At 41.8% G+C, this 22,427-nt stretch overlaps 1 protein-coding gene across 2 annotated transcripts in view; it reads right to left on the bottom strand.

Moving 5' to 3' along the window:
- Positions 1–2,130: 2,130 nt before the first annotated feature.
- The window catches only part of ADRA1A (adrenoceptor alpha 1A), an 85,436-nt gene continuing 65,139 nt past the window's right edge, over positions 2,131–22,427 (bottom strand). For both annotated transcript variants that reach the window (XM_004270686.3, XM_049711755.1), the window contains exon 3: positions 2,131–4,571. In XM_004270686.3, the coding sequence (XP_004270734.2) occupies positions 4,054–4,571 (518 nt within the window). In that variant the 3' untranslated portion in view covers positions 2,131–4,053. The remainder of the gene's footprint in view (positions 4,572–22,427) is intronic.

The following is a 22,427-nucleotide window of genomic DNA, read 5'->3' as shown; positions in this document are numbered from 1 at the left end:
CAAGTGAGAATGTTTGTCAAGCTGTGATTAAGCAGCTGTGATTAAAGAGAGACTAATTCCCCGCCCAAGGAGATAGTTCCTAACAAGTTATCACTCCCAGGCCATAACCGTGAAACCTATTGGGCCAGAAGGTCTGTGTGATGGTTCACGTAGCTGAGACATTCAGGACTTAAAGCTTTCCTTTGTGAAATCCAGGAACAAGAGGATGTCATCTAAGAAGCAGACATAGCTGCCAACTGATTCTTCATTTTCAAAGATTGCCAAGGTCTCTGGCTACTTGAAGACCAGCATTCTGAACCATTTCCTCATGGTGACAGATACGAAATTCACATATTTGACACACTCTCTGGGCTTTGTGTAATTCCTGGTGAAATAGCTATAATTCCTTCTCTCTCTCCAACTCAGAAATACCCTTTGTTTTGGAGTACAGGTGAATGTAAGTGATACTGCATTTGCTTTTTATTTATTTTAAATAGGGATATGCTTCCTGAAAGTGTGCTGATGAACGGTGGCTGCGCGTCAATAACTTCAACACACTGCACAATGCGTTTTGCATCCACAACTGTGTTGGCTGTTCTAAGTCAAGCCAGCCTCTTCTGCATTCTCTTACATGTCCATCTTCACCCAGTTTGATATCATTTGTCCTTCATGCAAAGCCTGAAGAACATTCCAGGCCATTCTCCCCTCATGCGGGCTCTAGGGTTTGGAAGACCTCGGGTCGAATCATGGTTCCTCCTTGGCCTTGGGTGAGTCCTTAGTCACATTTAACTATCACATTTTTTATCTGTCAAAGAAGAAGAATGGAATTGCTATGACATTTAGAGGCAGTGGGTGCCAAGCGCTCTGCCAATGCCTGGCATACAGTAGCATCTAACCAGAAAGCCTTAAGAAAATAGTTATTTACCCAAACATCACTGTCTACTACGGATGGACCAATCCAAGTAGGTGGCTCAGAGCGTTAGGAACCTTAATATCTTGGGGCGTGTTAGCAGATCCCAAGTGATAACAGGCAGAAGCGGTCTTTAAATGAGACAAAAGGGAGGTAAAAGGAAGAAAACTTGCGTAAAGTGCTTTTCTGAAATCCCTGCAAAGGTCTGGGGAAATTCTTGAGTAAAGAGATTCAAGGTCTCTCTTAAGGCGTGCAATTTGAATTGCAGGAGAAACTCAAATTTCACCTATCCCACAATGTCAAGTTGATTTTTGGTGATGTTTAGACGATCCCAAAGCAACTGCTTTTTATAACACATTAGAGAAGATATTTTGACCACTGTTACTCTGGGTATGTTCTTCAAACTCCAAATAGAAGCAGTAAACATGTGAGTATAAATATGACGATCATTTATTTAACTGTGACAATTTTAGAGAGCTTTTGGCATGCTCAAAGGTACAGAGATTTTTGTGGATGAGTAAAAATATAACTTGTACATTGTTTATCCCGCTTTGGACTAAGTCTTGGGTGACATTATCAATTTCTTGTAAAATTGGCATGTTTATACCTAATATCATGTCATGGGAAAGGAAAAAAATGTTAAAGTTTGCCTCCCTGGAGGGAGTGGGTATAGAGAAGGGTGTAGCAGACAATTATTTATGGATAGTTTTACATGAATACAATTGTCATGGCTTTTATCTGATGACCGAAAGATTTTCGAGTTGTTTATTTTTTTTTTGTTTTTTTTGTTTTTTTTGCGGTACGCGGGCTTCTCACTGTTGTGGCCTCTCCCGTTGCGGAGCACAGGCTCCAGACGCGCAGGCTCAGCGGCCATGGCTCACGGACCCAGCCGCTCCGCGGCATGTGGGATCTTCCCTCACCGGGGCACGAACCCGCGTCCCCTGCATCGGCAGGCGGATTCTCAATCACTGCGCCACCAGGGAAGCCCTCGAGTTGTTTATTTTGATTAGAAGCGGCATTAAAGCTAGCTTTCCGGCGATCCTAAGCTTTCTAGTATCTAAAATTTAAATTTGTCTGTAGAGGTGTTTAAAGAACATCTCAAATGTGGAGCCACGTTCTGCTGAAGAAAAGCTATTACCCTTCTTTTCATGGGGACACACTTCCTGTAAGGGGGAGCCTGGTAAGATTTAAAAATTCAGATCCTAAAAGAAGTTCTTCTCAACAATGAAACTGAAGTGAGGCTTGCATAGTCAAGTCCTTCCCTGATGCCTACAGGCATAATAGGACACCTACATCTGGAAGAGCTGTCAGGAGACAGACAGACAGACCAGAAGAGTCTAAAAATCCAGCCAACATCTACTGCCAGAATCCAAGTTACGAGCACAAGGCACAGTGTCTATCTGGTCAACCATGAGACACTTTCCAGAAAGGGCTGAGAAAGCAGTAACATTCTAGGTCAATACACGACCAACAACCAAACTCAAATCCACACGCGAGCATACCTTCCAGGGCACTATGCAGAGAAATTAGCCTTTTAGAGAGATTTCAGGAAATTATCATTTTGCTGCAAGAAAAGAAGGAAAGGATGATGGGGACACTACCTTTGCTGCGAAGGTTAAATAATGGCTACAATCTGCCCTGAAATTCTTAGAGGGAATTACCCCCAATAGGGGAAGAAGGCCACAGAAATGGTCAGGAGTTTAAGACCAGTGATTCTAGTCAAGAATTATTTCAAAAACATAAATCTTCTTTTAAATTCTTATTGTGGAATGTGAAAATATTTTAATTTTTACATATAGTCACCATCTGTGTCTTTGTAATATAGGAATTATTAAGGTTGACCGAAATTTGGTATACATAAAGCAAAAAACAGTGTGTTCCCCAAGTTCTTGTAAAAAGTAGGGATAGATTAAATAAACGGACGATTGGATCTTTTATCAGCATAAACAGGCTTCTGTCCAAAACCGTTTGCAAACTTCTGTTTCTGATGGGTTTTTGGTGACCAGAAAGCATCCTCCCAAGCTGAGCGTGTGTATCTTTCAAAGTTCTGGATCATCAGACTCATTCCAACATGTCCCATGTGCCCCGGGGACTGTGGACTTCACTCATTATGCAGTAGTGAAGCAGCTGAGAAAAAATGGGAGTCGTGATGTGCCTTTCAAAGTGTTAGAAGCTCTGGTTTTTCATAATGGAGTTCTGGAAAAGGTAAGTGATTTGCCAAGAAAAGCCTTCCTAGGCCAGGTTGAAAAGGCTGTGGAGTAATTTTGCAGGCTCTATCTTAGCATGAAATTAGCATACCCCAACCCAACCTCTTGATCTTTAAATATGTTACACAAGAAGCCTTCTTCCACCCGATCTTTGAGCCACTTAATGGAATTCTGTCCCTAGAAGTTAAGTTGAAACATTGACCCTCATCTTTACTGTGTTCCATTAGAAAAGCCATCTTTCCCTGACTCTTTCTAGACCCAAGTGTAGATGGTATACCTCCATTATATCAGAGACATAATGAGTGCCCCTCACTCTCATCCTTAGGGAATCAGAAGCAGTCACATTGTAGCCAAAGGTAACTCTCACTGTCAAGTTTCACCCAAGCCGAGAAACTGGATGTGTCAGGAATGGTGGAGTTTAAAACTTGCTCTAAAAATAACGTGTCTGGATACCGGCCACCATCTTAAGTCTCTTCCTCTCCAGGCCCTCTCCCCGTAAAAACCCAAAGTGGTTCTCAGTAAGTTTGGCCTGGAAATAAAATCCCCTCACTCCATCAAGAAATAGCTCCAAACTTAGAGTGCATGCTCAAAATATTCATGATGAAATCATAATCCTATATTTATAGTCTTTTGGATTGTGTATGAAATTCTGTTTCCCATGGTGTTTTTCGCTGAAAGGGCCAGACATGGAAAGCGGGCTCAGAGGATGACCCAGAGAGCATCAGCCTCAAGGAGATGCTGTTTATCATCACTGTGAACGGGATGGTTGTGTGACACCCTCCCTCTTCCCTAAGCCCTACCCACTGCCCAAGAGTTGGGTCTCCTCCCCAGCCCATTCCCAGATGGTCCCTGGTTTAATGGTCCTGTCTCATCACCCACAAAATGTGAACTGGCCTTCCCAGTAGGAAGTGGAGTGGGTGCCTAAGATCATGCCCCTGTCCTGATCCTTCCTGTCCTCTAGACTTCCTCCCCATTTTCACTGAGGGAGATGGTATGGATCTTAACTGTTGGAATTTGATGATTCTCTCCATGGCTGGGTGTCGAGAGCCCCATGCAGCAGCAGACCTGCAAAAAGCTTTTACTTCTCACCCGGGCAGTGGTGCAGGCTGATTGGTCTTTGGGCACTGTAATCCTGGCAGATCCACGGGGCAGGGAAGAGAAAAATTTCCATTCACAGACCCCATCCGTCTTGGAGATCTTATAGAAGGTCTCTCCGGATCCCACTGGAATGCGCACCAGGTCCTTGTGCTGCCCCTCCAGGGCGTGGCTGGGTGCGTGCAGAGTATAGCCCAGGGCATGTTTGGAAGACTGCCTTCGGTGCAGACACTGGATTCTCAAGACATTCTGAAAGGCCTTTTTAAACTCTTGACTGGAGCATGGGTATATAATGGGGTTGATGCAGCTGTTTAGGTATCCGAGCCAAAATGCTATTTTAAAAACTGTTTCTGAGGGCCTGAAATCAGGAAAGAAAGACCCTGGAAGAAAACACACAGATTCATACATGTTATTTGCAAGCCAACGGGCCAACTGGCTAGGAAAGTAAAGCAAACCAACAAACAAACACCTTATTATATCTTTAAAAAGTTTCAAATGATTCCCAATGCATTTGAGTTTTCACGTTTGACTGACTGTCCCCTAGGAACCCCTTGGTAATATCCTCAAAGGCCATTCTCACTTGGTCCACATGTGCAATATTATTTAAGGGAAAAGACCCAAAGGGTTAGGGCTGTGCTGGTTCTTAGTGATAAAACATTACTTGGTGTCTGCTATAAAGCTTTAAAAAATGAAAACGTGAAATTTAGCCTGAGTCTACATATGCAAATTGTTTTTCCTGAATTTAAAAATAAGTTGAAATCCATTCAAAAATTCATAATAAAATAGGGTTACCTGAATGTTCCCTTTGTTCTTTGATGCAGTATTATACAGGCACAGCCTAAATAATTATGAATTCTTTCTCTCCTGAATATTGGAGTTGTATATTTTACTGAGAATCCCAAATTTATAAAATATTGACTTGGCCAACTTTGGCCAGTGATTTTTGATTATTTTCCTTTGATGATGCCTTTTGACAATTTTCCTTTGATGATGCCTTTTGACATTACAGTATACTTGTCTGCTCAAAATACTCCAGTAGCAACAAAATGCTTGTCAATAGCTTGACATGCAGGGTCCTCCACAGTGCTAAACCTACTCTAGATTTCTAACATTAATACTTCCACTCTAAGAAGACTCACTACAAACTTTTCCCCAGATCATTGCTCATTTTTTTTGTTCTCTTAAGTTGGGTCCAGATGTCTAAAACGCTCTTTCCTGTCCTCTTCACCTATTTTAGGTGATTTAGGTGAAATCTGCTAATTTACGCGGCAGGGATCAAGTTTCAGGCGTCTTTACATCTTATGTGGTCACTATCTCATAGCTCTTGGAAGCAGAATGGCAAAAGCATGGAACCCTAAAGCAGGAACTGTCTTAGAGGTTATTTTATTCAATTATTCAGTTTCCAAGTTAAAAAAATGATGATTAAAGGGGCTGTCACAAACTTAATAGCTACAGTACTAACATAGTGATGGATAAAGAGATATAGAACTCCAAAAAAAAAAAAAAAGATAGAACTCCAAACCCAGTGTTCTGTATTCTCTGCACAACTTTTTTCTTTTGCCTCAGTCAAATAAAGGTCCTGATTTTATGTCTTTCTTTTTGTCTCTGCTCTAGAGACCCATCAGAGTCATGAAAAACTGATGGGTAGGCTTAAAAATCTACTCTGGCAAGCAATGCCCTGAAATTTTGCAGAGACTCTCATAAATATAAACAAAGAGTAAAGTTAAATATTGCAGAGCCAGAGAAGGCAAAATGGTACAGTGATTAATGAGAGCATTTTTTTTTCTCTCTGAAACACACTCCCTGATAAATTCAGTGTGTCTCAAAGAAATTAAAACACACACACACACACACACACACACACACACACACACAACCACACACACAGATGATGATGATGTTAAGTGAGAAAGTATTATTCTTTAGCTCCAAAGCTTTTAACATTTTCCTATAATTATAAGTTACTCATATGGAATGTCTGGTTTGGAACAGGCTAAATACTTTACATACAATTTAATCATCATTAGTAACATCAAGAGTTACATGATTCCTACTGTATGGTACAGGGAACTCTACTCAATACTCTGTAATGACCTATATGGGAAAAGAATCTAAAAAAAAGAGTGGATATATGTATATGTATAACGGATGCACTTTGCTGTACAGCAGAAACGAACAACACTGTAAATCAACGAGACTCCAGTAAAAATTTTTTAAAAGTTATATGATTCGTATCAACATCCCCATTTTACAAATGAAGAAACTGGTTTAATGAGATTGAATAATTCAACTAAAGTCACTCAGCAGATGGTTACTGGGAGAGCTGGGATTTGTAATTGGGAAGTCTGACTTTGGGGCCTTTGTTCCTTTATCGAGTCTCAAAATATATTAGAATAATACATCTCTAGGGAATGAGGATGGTGTGTAGAGAATGATGAGGTGTACAGTTGGGGGTGTTAAATTGGAAAGATGGTTTTTCAAACTTAAGCAGAGAGGTGAAGAAAGCAGCCAATACCAACATGAATGGTGGTTTTGTGTGAATGTCGTCAGTTCCAGAAAAAGTTCATCTTCATTCTGATGCCTACATGTTGTCCAATATTTCTTCCTGATAGTAACAGTGACAGGATTAAGGGAACCTGCTTCACAAGGCAGACCTTGGCTCAGGCTTAACGAGAATATATGAGCAGGGCAATGCCTCAAGTTACCTTGTCTTGGAATTTCACTATTCTGTAAATCAGCTAGAGAGGGAAGTGTATTTCCCTTATTTGAAGAGCTTAAACTAAAAGAAAAAGAAAAAAAAACACATGAATTCTGAATGTGAATGCTAGTGAGGTGACTTGGGATCCTTGGAATTTCCCATAATTCCTTCAGGGACACTCTCTGTGCTCACAGAGCCCCGTTCTGCATTCAGACATCTCAACATTTCCTTTCAGTCCCTTTCCTCCCATTTCTCTTCTCTCCTTCGAGGCCCCCTTAATGCCAGGTCTGGCCGACGCAGCGCCAGGTCACTCTGGCCTTCCTGTTGTTGTCCACAGCTTCAGAGGTAAATACTGGTCCTTTCCCTCATGTGCCCTGCTCAAGACACCCATTTCCTCACTGCAGCTGAGGCAGAGGGTGAGAAAGGAGATGGTTAAAATGAATTTACACTAAGATTTGAAGGTCAGATAGTCCAGCTTTAACCCTGCAGGAAGACTGTGTTGCTAATGCAAGCAAATCTCTAGATTTTTGCCTTTTCAGATAGTGAATGGGAGAGTCTTCTGGCCAGAGGCTTTCCCATAAATGAAGCCACTTGGTTTATCCCACCAGGTGTGTGACAGCACCTAGACGTGTTTAAACCTAGCATGATCTGCCCACTCCCAATCTGATGAGCCCACAGGGGCGGATCATGGGACCTATTTCTCCTGCCCACTGTGTCCTTCCTCCCTTGGGGGTGATTCTCTCTTGGCAGCTCCCAGCTGGGGTTAAGAGAGAGACTCATAACTGTGCTTCTTCCAGAGGCTTTCCAAAAGTTAAGAAAAGACAGCACAAGGCTGTTTCCATCCTTATTTATATTATTCACATCTTTAGACAGCTTCCTTCCCTTCATTTTGCCTCTCCTAGGAAGAGAAGATTGAGCTGGGATCAGGCTTGGAAAAGAGTTGTTGCTTCCTGGTCTCGATCAGGGTGTGCTCATCTCGGTATCCACTTCCCTGCTCAAATCTTTCCACTCAGGCACCATCTTCTCTGAACTCCTCACAATTTCTATTCCCAACCTCACTTTCTTCTCAGATCCCTCTCTTCTTGATGATGATGGTGTTTTTTAGACTAGGAAAGCAGCCGGACCGTGCTTCTCTCTGTCGTCCACCCATCATGGCGTGGAGCGCCAGGGTTGAACCTGCCTGGCTTAGGGATGGGCACCTCAGACCCAGTCACTAGGTTGTAAACTCCCTCTGAGCCGGTACCATGTCAGTTTTGCTTGCTCATGGAGCTCCAGGACCCAGCACACTGCTGGCATCTCAAAGGCATCCTTCTAATTTTTGCTGAATGAATAGCCAATTCTTTGAATGACCTACCGAATGAATGAATGGTCCTCCGCACGACTCTGCTTCACAGTGTGGCCTGGTTTCTGCTCTGCCTGGGTCATAGCTCTTATTTCTCTTCCTGCCCCTGCCTTCCTTCTGTTGTCTTTCTTTTTTCTTCGGCCCAGTTTCTGCTCAAACCGCTGCTTTTCTCTGGGCTGTTATTACACTATTTTATTTTTCCGTGCTGCATCACCTGGTGTCTAACACTCTAGTTTTTCTCCCCATGCTTCACAGGAAGAGCCAGACTTTTGAATTACCCACAGAAGCATAAGGTCTCCTATTGTTCTTGTCACCGTAGGTATGTTGTGCTCTTCAACAACTTCTGTCCAGACTCTGCTTCAAGAGGAGCAAATAGCTTCCGGCTTAATTCCCGGGAACCCCTCGCCCTGCAGGCCCGGTCATCCTTTGCATATGAAATTTGCCTCATTTAATTCTTGAGCTTTGGAGAATCCCCAAGGCCCTGGGGACTCTTCCCTTCACTGAGTTTTCCTCCACGATTTGATCCTGCTGCAGAATTTCTGACTCTTCTTTTCAGGACCCTTCAAACTCCCTGATCAACTAAAACTTGGCCAGACTGAGATGGGCAGAACATCTCATGGTATCCATGAACGCCATCAACATCTTCACCCTTGGAGAGTCAAAATCTTGGCTTCCGTTGTCAGGGTCCCTAGATTCCAATGAGAAATTGAAACTGATGTGTTTGAGGGATGCCACTTAAGTCTCATCACTTGATGTCCCCTCCATTGGAAGCATTTGACTTTTTGTTTCTGATCTGGGGCTTATCTGTAGGCTTATGATGGTGGACACTGGGGACCATCTTAGTGAAGGCTGTGCCACTAGAGTCACATTTTAGCTACAAAGTTACAGCAAAATTTGCTCTCAACGCCCCCAATACAAAGAAAACCATTTTCCGGCCAATGTTGGTCTCCTAAGTGAGTTTTCTGCACCAGTGTTCCAGTTCACTCTAAGACACAGTGAGGATAAAAATGGAGTTGTCAAATTCCAACCCAGCACTGGTAATAGAAGGTTCCTCTTCAGTTCAGCTCTTGCAGAATCGGGGACTCAGTATAGAAGCAGAGTCAGTCTTCTGGGTTCTAACCTCCCAGCTTCTAAGCTTCGTTTCACCTACCTGAAAACTTGACATCTTAATGACAACCTTGAGAGACATTGGGTTATGACAAACCCTAATTAGCTGGAGTCACAGAATGCTAGGGTGTGAAGAGTGGCAGAAACCTAGCAGGCACTGTCAACCTGTCCTATGCAGATGAAGGTAGTACAGATGGGAAGGGAAAGTGGTTCCCACAAAATCATCTGCTCATCTGTGGTCCAGTCAGAATGAGACCCAGACCCTGCTCTGCTTCCCCCATTTCTGCTCCTGACCTTGTGCACCATGTGGCAACCCCAGAATGGCTGGGAAGTGTTAATGGCAATATGTCTAGCTGTTGTCACAGGATGACAACAGGTTCTGCAGAGATGATGAGAAAGAAGGGGGAGGAGAGTAGTATCATCAATAACTACATCATTTTAAAAAGTTGTACTGTTCAAACACTGGGGAAAAAAAGCAGTGGGTGATGATCTTGGAAGGGCTTATCTGAAGGGTATCACTTTCTGAAGACTGGAGTTTAAATGACTGCAATTTAAAAAAAAATACGGACTCCAAAGCAGAAGCTAATGCTATGTGACCATAGGAGACAATAACCCTTAATCGTTTCTCTTTGTCCAACCAGTAGTCTCTTCACATGTCTGGTACCAGTCCAATGTGGCCGGTATACCTCTAATGAACAGGGGAGACACACAAGCTGTTACACAAATAGGTGGCCAGTTCCCCAGGCCAAGGAGCTCCAGTGCCAAGCAATATTCAGGCCAGATCAGTTGGCATCTTCTGGCCAGGAAAAAAGTTCTGTCCCATTGATGTAATTCCAGAGAAAAGCTGTTGGAATCAGAGTACGAGCACAGACAGACCCAAGTTTATTGTCATCCTGGAGTCTACCAGACGCCTCCATGTTTCGCTGCTGGTTTTCCTGTGTCACAGTGACTTGCCTGAGCCCTCCTGAGGTTTATCCAGGGGCCACCCTTGGGCAATTTTCAGCCAGACAAGAATATTTAGGTTAGCTCCCTGGAATGGTGGTCAGAAATCTCTAAGAATGCTGACCGGATTAACTGCAGACTAGAACCCTAGGCTGTCAACCCAAGATTCATGGATAGACTTCCCATGAAATGAAATACAGTCTGTGTATGAACAGAGATTTTCCTGAGAACAGGAATTCAGCTTTTGTCAGCTGCACACAGTGGTCTTGGAGACGCAAAAGATGGCGGAGCCTGCCTCCCAGCTACTGAGCAAAAGCTGAACCTCTGGCTGGGGCACGTCACTTAGCCCATATGTCCTGATAAGAGCATCCAGCTTACGAACGTGGTAAGAGGATGCCAGTTTACACCTCTTTAGAAGGACCTGCTCTTTTCTTCTCCTAGTTAACTGGGACTTGAAATAGCACAGCTCTCATCTTGTGCCTCTGAGGGCAGTCATCTGATTGCTCCCTGGAGAGAGTTAATATGTTGGGTCTTTTCTGAACTTTCTGGAGGGAAACTTGAATAGTAATCAAGGTGAGGAAGGATGGTGTGGGAGGGTGTAGTGAGCAGGGGAAGAGAGGCACATTGTTTGCTGGGTATATAGCATTGAACAGAACAAATCTGGAGCACTGTGGGGCCCCAGTGGAGGATGGGAGCACTGCCCCTTTTCTGTTTTTCTGGGGACTGAGGTATATCAGCCTATGGTTACTGTTGTCAAAAACCACTGCTTCTTCCAACCATGGTGGGGAAAAAGGTTGGTTGGGGAGACATTTTCTCATACCTCATACTTCTGCAAGTGGGAGACATTCTTCATGGGATCTTTCTGGCTGGTCAAGTGTCATTCTGCAGAATCAGGGATTTTATCCTGGAGGAGTCCAAGCTGCTCGAAGTAAAGCTCTTCAAAGAGTTCCTCTCTCCAGTTACTGAAGCCCCAAACAGTATTTCTCCTTTTAGCAAAGAGGACTGTGTCTCCCAGAACGTGCATGTGAGGCCCCCAAACCCACGATGACTCGGGAAAGAATGACTCTGACCCAGGTGCACTCGACCCACCATGTACATTTCCCTAGAAGAGCTCTTTGTGTTGCCTGTTTCCTTTTGAAATGAATACATAATTCAAACGATTTCAACAGATTGCAAGATTTTTTTCTCCTTTACTTAACAAAATATATTTTGATTCAGGAGAACGATAGTAATTAAGTCACGTGTTCTTTTGTAGGTTGTTTCCTCAAAAGCAATCTCCTTTCATAAACCAACTTATTTTCCAAACTTTGCCTTTTTTCATTAAGGTCACCATTGTTTCATGAGTCTCACATTAGAAGCATCTTCTTATCATCTCTACAAAAGCTTTCTCCTACCACCCAGTGTAAAGAAGAGGTATCCTCAAGCCTACACCTGTGAGTGTACGATTTCTTTCAAAAAATTTTTCTTTTCCTTTTTCTTGTGATGCGGATGTTTAAGATCTACCCTCTTAGCAAATTGCAAATATGCTACTGTATTATTAACTATAGTTACCATGCTGCACGTTCTATTCCCAGGACTTATTTGTTTTATAACTGGAAGTTTGTTATCTTTTGATCCATTCACCCATTTCATACCCTGTAAGTCGTCTTGTTTACTTGTTTTCTTTGACAGTCTCATTCTCCAGAGTGTCTAATAAGCACTCCAATGGTTTTCTTTTGGAAAACCAAAACTGTCAAAAACGATACCCAAGTCTGTGCCAGGAGGGATGATTAAAGAAACTTGTGGGGAGATGGCCAGAAGGGAAGAGGGCAGATTGAAAGGGGGGAACCCGAGGTCCTAGGTTAGGTTTTAGGGAAAACATCCTGATATCCATCCTGGAGATCTGTGTCTTCTGGAGGGAAAGAAGGGCTGGGAGGAGAAATCCCAGGGCTGTTGTCATGAGACACACCTGTGTAGAGGCATGTGTGACACTCTGAGGCCCAATGACAGTGAGTCACACCGAGTGGGAATGGCATTTGCTCTTCTGTGGTCCAGGCTGCTGGTGGCTCCAGGGTACCCATGCTCCTTGGCAACGTGGGGGCTTCACACACACACATCTAGGGCCTAAGGTGCTATGGAAGACGTCATCTGGTCACATCCAAGGGGATGGGACAGAAAGCAGTGGAAGCCATGAGGGAAAATTCCCAGAAACAACCAAAGGCAGGGGAGGTTTTTCAAGGGGATGAGGGAACCTCGTAATAGTGAGATCGGCCAAGATATGTGTTGTACATGATCTTTTTGTTGCTGATAAGATCAAGTTCAAGCTCATCACCTTGTCATTCAAGGCCCTTCATCATTTGGTTTCACCAGCCTTAACACGACATTCTCTCCCGTTATTCATTCACTTAACAAGTAATTTGCTTAATGCCTTCTACGAGACAGGCACTGTTGTAGACATTGGAGATAGAATGATCAGGAAAATGCGCAAGGTTCCTGCCCCTGGAGTTTACATTTTATAAGTATTTCCAATAAATACCTGTTGAACTGAATTGTGAATTTCCAACAGCAAGGCTATCTTCTTGCCATGGTTGACTTTTCACTGTAACTCTGTTAATCTACCAAGGTGACTATGGCCTCTGCTCACACGGTTGTCACCTTCATCCTCCTGCTCCTCTCTCAGTGACCTGTCCCTCTCCCCTAGTCAAACTTGGATTCCTTCAAAATCTCTCTGTCTTCAAAATTGTGCTTAAAATCCAGCTCATCCGTGAACCTTTCCTTCTTGATAGTGTAACTTGTTTTCTTACCTCCCCTAAGCATTCGACCTTAATTCCTTTTCTCTATATAGCACTCATTACCATCTTCTATGCTTATTTCTTCTTTGTCCCTTTCCTTGAATACGAACTCCTTGAAGACAGAGGGTTTTGTCTTTTCATTTCACTGCTATGTCCGCAATGCCAACAACAGTTTATAACATAGAGGAGGCTCACAACAAATACTGTTGAACAAATACCACAATCCTTACTTTTAATGTCTCTCTAAAGACACATACGACTCCTTATCCTTCCTTTAAATTTCCTTCAGTGACGAACAAAATTCTCAATAAATGTGTATCAAATCAATGGATGACATTTGTTGATGGAAGAAAATGACATTTTGTATAAAACTCCTGCTTCAACCACTTAAAGGTGGAAATACACTCTTAAATGGAGGAGAGCCTGTCTTAACTCCCATTCCAACACTTTATCTTCCCGATCTTCAAGACACTCATATTTACACAAAAATAAAACCATTCTACAAATAATTTTATACAGCTAAGTTGTAGACACTTCATCAAATGATTACTTCCAGTACTTATAAAGACATTTTATAGGGCCCTGTAGGAAAGGTCAGAGCCTGTCATTAAGATGCAATAGTCATCAACAGTCTCGCATATTTGTGGGATGTGAATCCAAGGCCAAACACCACAAATCCGAAACAGTGACAGAAACAACCAAAATCGGTCGCCCAGGGAGGAAGCATGGGAGTTCCTCACGATGGTGTGCCTTCATGTTCAGCTTAAAGGCTACTACTGCAGGCTCTGTTCCAGAGTCTGGCCACCAGGGACATGGGGGAGTTGTCCATGTAAGAGGTGAGAGGTGAGAGGTCAGAGGTGACCAGGGGAGCCAGCAGGGACTGTTGACTCTGGACTGATGATAAAGATATGGAATCTGAGTTCTCTGGACAAGTCCCTACTTGGAAATGACATCCCAGGTCCTCTCACTAGCCACTGGGTCACCCAGAGGCATGTCCCCTGATGCTGTAGGCATCCTCCAGGGATATCATCTAGTTCAGTTCAAGGTAGAATACGAAAAACACTTTGCTCTCCACCGGGAGCTCCTGCACAACCCTTTCCCCTGCCTGGGTTACACCAGGGATGGAGATTGCCTTTGGCCCCTGCTACTTCTCCCCAGCCCTAGACTCAAGCTGGACCAGACCAGCAGAATGCCTGACCTCCATCAAAAGCAGATGGTATTCAAACTGACATAACACACACGCATAGGCATTTTACTAGCTTATTTTTCAAAATAAAAGGTGCTTTTGGGGAAGCTGTAATCTGACTTCTAAATATAGCTGGGCAAACTAATTTTAAAATGCAGAAAAGGGTTGGGAAAATTTACTTTTTAATTTTAAAAGTCAATAGAGTATGGCCCTGTTTTGATTATAGACACCTTTGAAAAAAAGAAATGACTATGCCTCCATCTTTCATAATAAATGCAATGCCGAGACATCTCAGTTTTGCTTGCAGGAGACATTCTCATTCTTTTCCAACTTAACCAAGCCTTTTGCAGTCTCAACTGAGAACTGTCTGACACTCTAAGGGGGGAGATGGAGGTCAGGGAAGCGCATCCATTTCCATGGTTTCGATTTCTTTTTTTGCCTTGATGAATTCTCCAATCTCTATCCTGAGGCCCTAAGCTGGCTCCTAAGCTCCGGTTCTGTACACACAGCTATTACCAGACATTTTTCCTGGTGTTCCCGAACCATCTCATCCTTTAACATAACCAAACTGAGTTCACTGTGTCTCACAAAACCTACTCTTCCTTCTCTGGTCCATCCTCAGTAGGTGGCACCCCTTCCCTAAGTTGTCCCAGCCAGAAACCCACTGTCATCCTCAACCCTTCACTCTCCCAACTCTACCACTCCATCCAGCCCCCCAGTGCAGACCACAGGACCTTCATTCTTCTTGTCACCATCCATCCTAGTTCCGGCCGCCATCATTTCTAGCTAGGATCCCGCATCAGCTTACCGACTAAGCTTCCTGATTCTCGTCTCGCTGCCTTCCAACCTACTTTCACATTGTAGCCGGAGAGAGTCTGAGAAAACAAGGCTGATTTCATCTTCCTTGATTAACTCATTTCAGTGACTCCTCACTGAATTCAAGACCTAGCACAAATCCTGTACTAGGACTTAGTAGGTTCATGGGTCTGGGAGAGTGAAAATCCACTTTGCTAGATAACTAGTTAGTAGACTATGGTGATCCCAGTGCCATTCAAAGACTCTAGTTAGTATTATAGAAAAGTAGAAAATTATAACCAACAGGAATAACGGTGTGTGACTGTTACCTCAAGTGAGTGATAGAGCATTTTTGTTCGCTAGGATAGGGTTTGGGGTTACAGAGGTATCATTAAGGAGTCCTTAATCCTAAGGAACAAATATTTGGCTTCCAGGCAGAATCATGCCCACTAAAAAGTCTTCTCAAGGTCAAGGAATAGAAAGCACTTATGAATTTCCAGCCGTTCCAGTGGTAGTGATGACAATGGTTCAGAGAGTTTTGCAACATCTGGAAGGTCTGAGTTGGGAATAAAGATGCCTGGAGGATAAACATGGAAAATGGTGACGAAAAAGCAAAGGCACAGACAAATGCCTTCGAGGCTTCCTGAAAAGAACTAATCCCTGCTGCATGGTGTGATTTTCTGTTACCAAAACCAGTCATGTTTCTAAGGAAAGGTTGTTCCCCACTGTGGTGGTTCCCCTCTGAAATGCCCACCCAATATCTGCTCGTCAGGTGATTAATTCAGAACTCACTAGATAATCACAAACAATAGTTTTTGGATGCACTGTTAGAAAAAGTAGTTTCCCTCAGCAACTCCAGCCCAGCTGGGTTCAGTCCCCAGGCAAGTGTGGAAGCAGCAGAACTTTAACCTGGACTAGTTGTCAATTTGTCTCTCTCATTCACAGAAAAATTTCCATGGGAAGAGGAGAAAGCTACAGTTTGTCAACATGAAAATAATGATACTTATTGTTGTCTCTTATTCCAATTTGATTCTGGTGAGTTAGAAGTTAGCTCCACTTTACGTCTCGAGATGGTATCAGTGTTAGCAAGTGGCTGGCTTAGGAACATGCTAGAACCTGGGGCTCTGGCAGGTTTCCATTTTCCTAGTAGTTTGGTTTTTTTCAGAAAGCTTACATATCTAAGAATAACTAAAGAGGGATGCTATTAGCAGCTGGGAGACCAACTAGGAGACTAGTACATTAATCTGTCTTAGATTTCTGACCAATGGCTAAAAGCTGTAGGAAATCAGATTTGGGCTGTCCTGAAAATAAGTCTTAGCATCAGTGAAAGTATCCTAAGATAGGATGTATAACCACTCACTGAAGCATCATACTGGGGACCCAAGCATCATAAAGCATCCTATTAAAACACTCTTAAGGGACCCTTCTAACCCGGAAGTTTTAGAACTCCCTAGGAAAGCAAACAGTAGTACTGGGGGACAAAACATTGGTTGTTGTGAATGTCTTGCTTCCTTTTTAATACTGCAATAAAGAAATTGTGCATTGGAAGGATTTTAAGAGGCACATACACATAAGAATATGGACATGTTATTGGATCTGACAATTTACTCAGCTGATTTAACTTTTTCTGGGAATGGCATGTATTTCAATAAGCTGTAAATTTTCTTCGTAGTCTATTTGGGATCCAGCATACATATTTTGATCTAACTTGTTGTTGAAATTATTTATATCCACTTCCCATAAACTCTTGAGGCACCTAGAGCCAAGCGGACATCTGGGCTACAAATAGAGAAGGATGTGAATATGCAGAAAGAGTAAGGCACGTGCTCAGGGTTACACAGCTGGTGAGCAGAAGGGCTATAGATTAAAAATTCTTGTCTTCAGACTCCCGGTTCATAAACCTTTCTATTCATTAATACCCTGAATTTTTCAATTGCAAGAGTAGAAATATCTCTGATTATTTGGGAGTGCTCAGAGAATCTGCTCTAAGAAATATGGTTGCCATCAAGATTATTATCTGTAGCTAGCATTTAGATATTAAGTATATAGCTTGAACCCTTGCTTATTTTTTGAGGTCGTGACCCATACATGCATCTCCACTTAGATGTCTCACAGGAACCTCAATATTAATCTGTCCAAAATGACACCCTAATCTGTTTGCCTTCCAGTATTCCCCATCTCTATAAATGATATTTAACATTCACTCATTTGTTTGTGACAAAAACATGGCAGTCAATCCTGATACCTTCTTGATATCTCCAGTAGACTATACCTCCTAACAATGCCCAAGTCTTTGCACATCCCTCTGTCTCACTGTCATGGCCCAATCCAAGCCACCACCATCTATCATCTGCAAGAGAGTCTTCTCATTGGTCTCCTGCATGCGTCATCCTCCTTTTTCTCTAGGATGATCTTTATGAAATGCAACTAACTCCAATTCCGTGACATCTCTGCCTATATGTCTCAAGTGCTTTCCAGTGCTCTCAGATGAAATCCACAATCACTAACACGGCTCATCAGGCCATATGATCTGGTCTTGCCTCTCTCTCCTAATCTGCCTTGCATACCTTCCATGACGCCTCCAATCATCCTCACCTTCTCTCAATTCTCTGCCCCAGGACCTTCACACCTGCTGTTCCCTTTACATGTAATGTTCTCTCCATCTCCATCCGCTTTGTGGTGCTTACTCTTCCTCATCCTTTAGGTCTAAGATTAAATTCCAGCTCTTCAGGAAAACTATCTCTGATCTCTCTCTACCCACCTACACACTCCGGATTCCACCTAGGAATTCTCTTGTTAAATGCAACCAAAACATCCTATACTCTTCATTCCTAACACTTGTCACAACTGTTCTTATATGATGACGTGTATGATGATTTGCTTAATGTCTTTCCCTATATAAATTTCATCAAGATAGGAATTGTGCCTGGCACAGCATAGGCATTTAGTAAATAGTCATGAAAAATACTCACATTCACTGAGCACTCATATGCCAGACACCGTGCAATACATTTTGCAAACATTATCCCATTTAACTCCTCCCTACAGCCCTATGTGGACATATTCTCACCCCCATTTTACAGATGAAGAAACTGAGGCTTAAGGAGTTTAATTCACAACTAAAGAAACAGCTGAGCTCAGCTTCAAATCCAGTCCTGTTTGACACCAAATTTTATGCTTTCAACCTCCAGATTACGCTAAGAGTAGGTCTCTGCTTTGGGGGCTTTCTAATGAAAATAGTGTTCACTGTTACAATGCTCAAAGTTCAAAACAAAAACAATCATCTGAGTGGCCAAGAAAATTAATCACACATCTTATGTACTATTTTTCAGAAAGCAGAGAAATGTATAATTCAAATCATTGAAACAACAATAAATTCCTCCAAGTTAATAATTTTGTTTGTTCGGGTTAGATATGATTGGCCACGTGAAAAACTGTGAACATTATATTCTGTCAAAAAACCTTTGACAAAACTCTATTAATAAAGTAGGCTTAGAAAACAATCAGGTTAGACTAGGTCAGAAGGTATGATTCGTCATTTATTAAAAAAAATTAGAGTTCAGGCCTAAAAGGAGAACTGAAATCTTCAGTTCTTGAACATGGAGAGTAGGAAAAAGTGAAGGAGAGCAAAATGAAAATAGTCACCATCTATTGTGGTGCATAAAAATACCAATTCCTGGGCTTCCCTGGTGGCGCAGTGGTTGAGAGTCCGCCTGCCGATGCAGGGGACACGGGTTCGTGCCCCGGTCCGGGACGATCCCACATGCCGCAGAGTGGGCTATGGCCACTGAGCCTGCGCGTCCGGAGCCTGTGCTCCGCAACGGGAGGGGCCACAACAGTGAAAGGCCCACGTACCGCAAGGAAAAAAAAAACGAAAAACAATTCCTGCTACAGACTCTTTAGAGCTGTTCCTTGTTCCTGGGAAGGAAATCCTGAATGCTCACTTACTGGTCTACTGTTAAGGGCAGGTTTCCTACCTTCTCTGTGCCTCAGTTTCCTCCTACAGGTAAGCACAGTGCCTGGCTGTAAGCACACATTACATTTGAGCGATTTCTTCTTGCATATATGTCAGTTCTGCATCTAGTTTCAGGGTATCTCCCTCATTCATTAGTGCTGATCTTGTCTATTTTTAACCTTCAGGGATACTTTCCAAGGTCAGAAACCAGACCTTCTGGTTATCCATGAGTATATCTTCCTATCGAGATGCATCTGGGATTCTTGTTCTGACAGTAGGGCTCTGGTCTCCTGTGTGCCCTCCCTGACAACATTTCTACTTGATTATCTCCTTAAACTGTGATCAGCCAGGTACCTCACCTGTCATTTTATCAAAGCAGCTGCTCTGAGAATTCCCAGGTACTTGGAGAGAACTTTGACTCTTATTCACTGTATTGGGGGGAAAAGTTCATTCACACTGACGTGGGTTCCCATTTCTTGGATAGCCTGCTGCCTGATAAAACCTAACTTTGGCAACAAAAAGGAAAGGTATAATTTTGTCCGTTTGAGAATTTTCTTGGACTGGGTTGAGTCTAATTACATAAATAGTAGGTGCTTTTCCAAGTTGTGCTGTGTCCAGACTAGGGCTAGAGCCACACGCTCATTCCATTGCATTTCTCTCTTGAATCCCCTCCTCACGAAGGAGCACCTGGCCTTTCTACCACCTGGCACTTTGTTTCTTATTTTTGTCTGTTTTAGATGAAAAGGCTCTTAGGAATGAGGCATAGTTTTCTTGGTTTTGTCTTCAAAGTTTTTAAAGTTTCACAATCCCATAAAACCTGCAAGAATTCTTCAGAGACCATGGGAGTGACGATGGCGGTTCTCGTAATAATAACAATAAAAATAGATGTTAATTATTGAGCACTTTCAAGTGTCCAGTATTGTGTTAAGTGCTTTTCATGAATCACCTCATTAACTCATCACAACCCTATAAGGTTATACTGTTTATCCCCATTTTGCAGATGAGGAAAATGGGACTTGGGGAGTTTAATAACTTGCCACAGAACAATCAGCTAGTAAGAGTAAAGCTGTGTTCAGATCCACCTCTGTTTGACTCCAGATCCTGCACTGCACCCCGTAATACTGAACTTGTCAAAAAAACCAATCAAAAAATGAGAAAACCTAAATAGACATTTCTCCAAAGAAGACATACAGATGGCCAACAGGCATATGAAAAGATGCTCAACATCGCTAATTATTAGAGAAATGCAAATCAAAACTACAATGAGGTATCACCTTACGCCGGTCAGAATGGCCAACATCAAAAAGTTTACAAATAATAAATGCTGGAGGGGATGTGGAGAAAAGGGAACCCTCTTGCACTGTTGGTGGGAATGTAAACTAGTAGGGCCACTATGGAGAACAGTATGGAGATTCCTTAAGAAGCTAAAAATAGAGTTATAATATGATCCAGTAATCTCATTCTTGGGCATGGGTCCCCAAAAGATGAAAACTGTAATTTGAAAAGATACATGCACTCCAATATTCATAACAGCACTATTTACAAGGGCCAAGACATGGAAACAACCCACGTGCCCATCAACAGGTGATTTATTTAAGAAGATGTGGTATAATATATTAAACACACACAATGCAATATTACTCAGCCATTAAAAAACTAATGAAATATTGCCATTTGCAGCAACATGGATGGACCTAGAGAGTATCATACTAAGTGAAGTAAGTCACATAGAGGAAGACATATAACATATGGAATTAACAGATGCAAACTACTTTACATAAAGTAGATAAGCAATAAGGATTTACTGCACAGCACAGGGAACTATATTCAATATCTTGAATAACTATATTCAATATATTGTTTTATATATATATATATATATATATATATATATAACTGAATCACTTTGCTGTACACTTGAAACTAACACAATGTTGTAAATCAACTGTATTTCAATAATAAAACAAAAACAATGGCTACACACCTATTAGAATGGCCAAAATCTAAAACACTGACAACACCAAATGCTAGTGAGGAGGTGGAGCAACAGGAATTCTCATTCATTACTGGTGGGAATGTGAAAATAGTACACCACTTTGGAAAATAGTTTGGTGGTTTGTTTTTTTTACAAAACTAAACATACTCTTACCATGCAATCCAGTAACTTATGCTTCTTGATATTTACCCAAAGGAGTTGAAAACTTATCTCCACAGAAAAACCTGCACATGGATGTTTAGAGCAACTTGATTCATAATTGCCAAAACTTGGAAGCAACCAAGGTGTCTTTCAGTAGGTGAATGGATAAATACACTGTGATACATCTGGACAATGGAATGTTATTCAGTGATAAAAAAGAAATGAGCTATCAAGTTGTGAAACGACACGGGAGGAACCTGAAATGCATATTACTAAGTGAAAGAAGCCAATGTGAAAAGGTAAATACTGTATGATTCCAGCTATATATGATATTCTGGAAAAGACAAAACTATGCACATAGTAAAAAGATCCATGGTTGCCAGAGGTTAGAGGGGAGGGAGGGAGGGAAGAATAGGTGGAGCATGGAGAATTTTTAGGGCAGTGAAACATTTGTATGTTACTATAATGGTGGATACATGTCATTGTACGTTTGTTCAAACCCATGGAACGTACAACGCTAAGAGTGAACCCTAATGTAAACTATGGACTTTGGGTGATTATGACATGTCAGTGTAGGTTCATCAATTGTAATGAATGTAGGATGCTGGTCGGGGATGTTGATAATGAGGGAGGCTGTGTGTGTGTGGGGAGTATATGGGGAATCTCTGTTCTTTCCTCTCAATTTTGCTGTAAATCAAAAACTGTTTAAAACTTTTATATGAAAAAGACAAAGCCTTTCAGAGTTAAAAAAAATTAAATATGTACTGTTTGTGAAAGAACCAAAATAAAAAACAAAGTATCATTATATGGCTACAAGAAAAATGTAGTTTGGAATTACACACACACACAAACCAACATGGGGTAGCACTATTAGTATCAAACAAAACAGAATTCAAAGTGCAAGGCATTTCATGGGATAAAGATGCTTATTTTATGTTGATAAAAGGCATACTTCCCAATAGAGCTATATTTGTTAAATTTTATGTATCAAATGATATCAAATATATATGTATGTGTGTTTATGTATAGATATTAAAATGCTCTTAGAAAAAAATTGATAAAGCTGTACTCATAGTAGAATGACTAAAATATAAACTCAGCAAAATATCTATTGATAATTTTTCAGTTGAAGAGTAAATCAAAACTGCAGTGACAGACAACTTAGAAAATGCTGAAATCTGAATTTCATATAATTTTTATGTGTTATAAAATATATTCTTCTTTTGATTTTTTTCAATCATTTAAAAAATGTCAAAATCATTCTTAATTCACAGGCCTTCAAAAAAAGGAAGCAGCTTGTATT

The sequence above is a fragment of the Orcinus orca genome, chromosome 6 (assembly GCF_937001465.1).
Source record: "Orcinus orca chromosome 6, mOrcOrc1.1, whole genome shotgun sequence".
NCBI classification, from domain to species: Eukaryota; Metazoa; Chordata; class Mammalia; order Artiodactyla; family Delphinidae; genus Orcinus; species Orcinus orca.
This window is presented reverse-complemented; position numbering and strand designations above follow the sequence as displayed.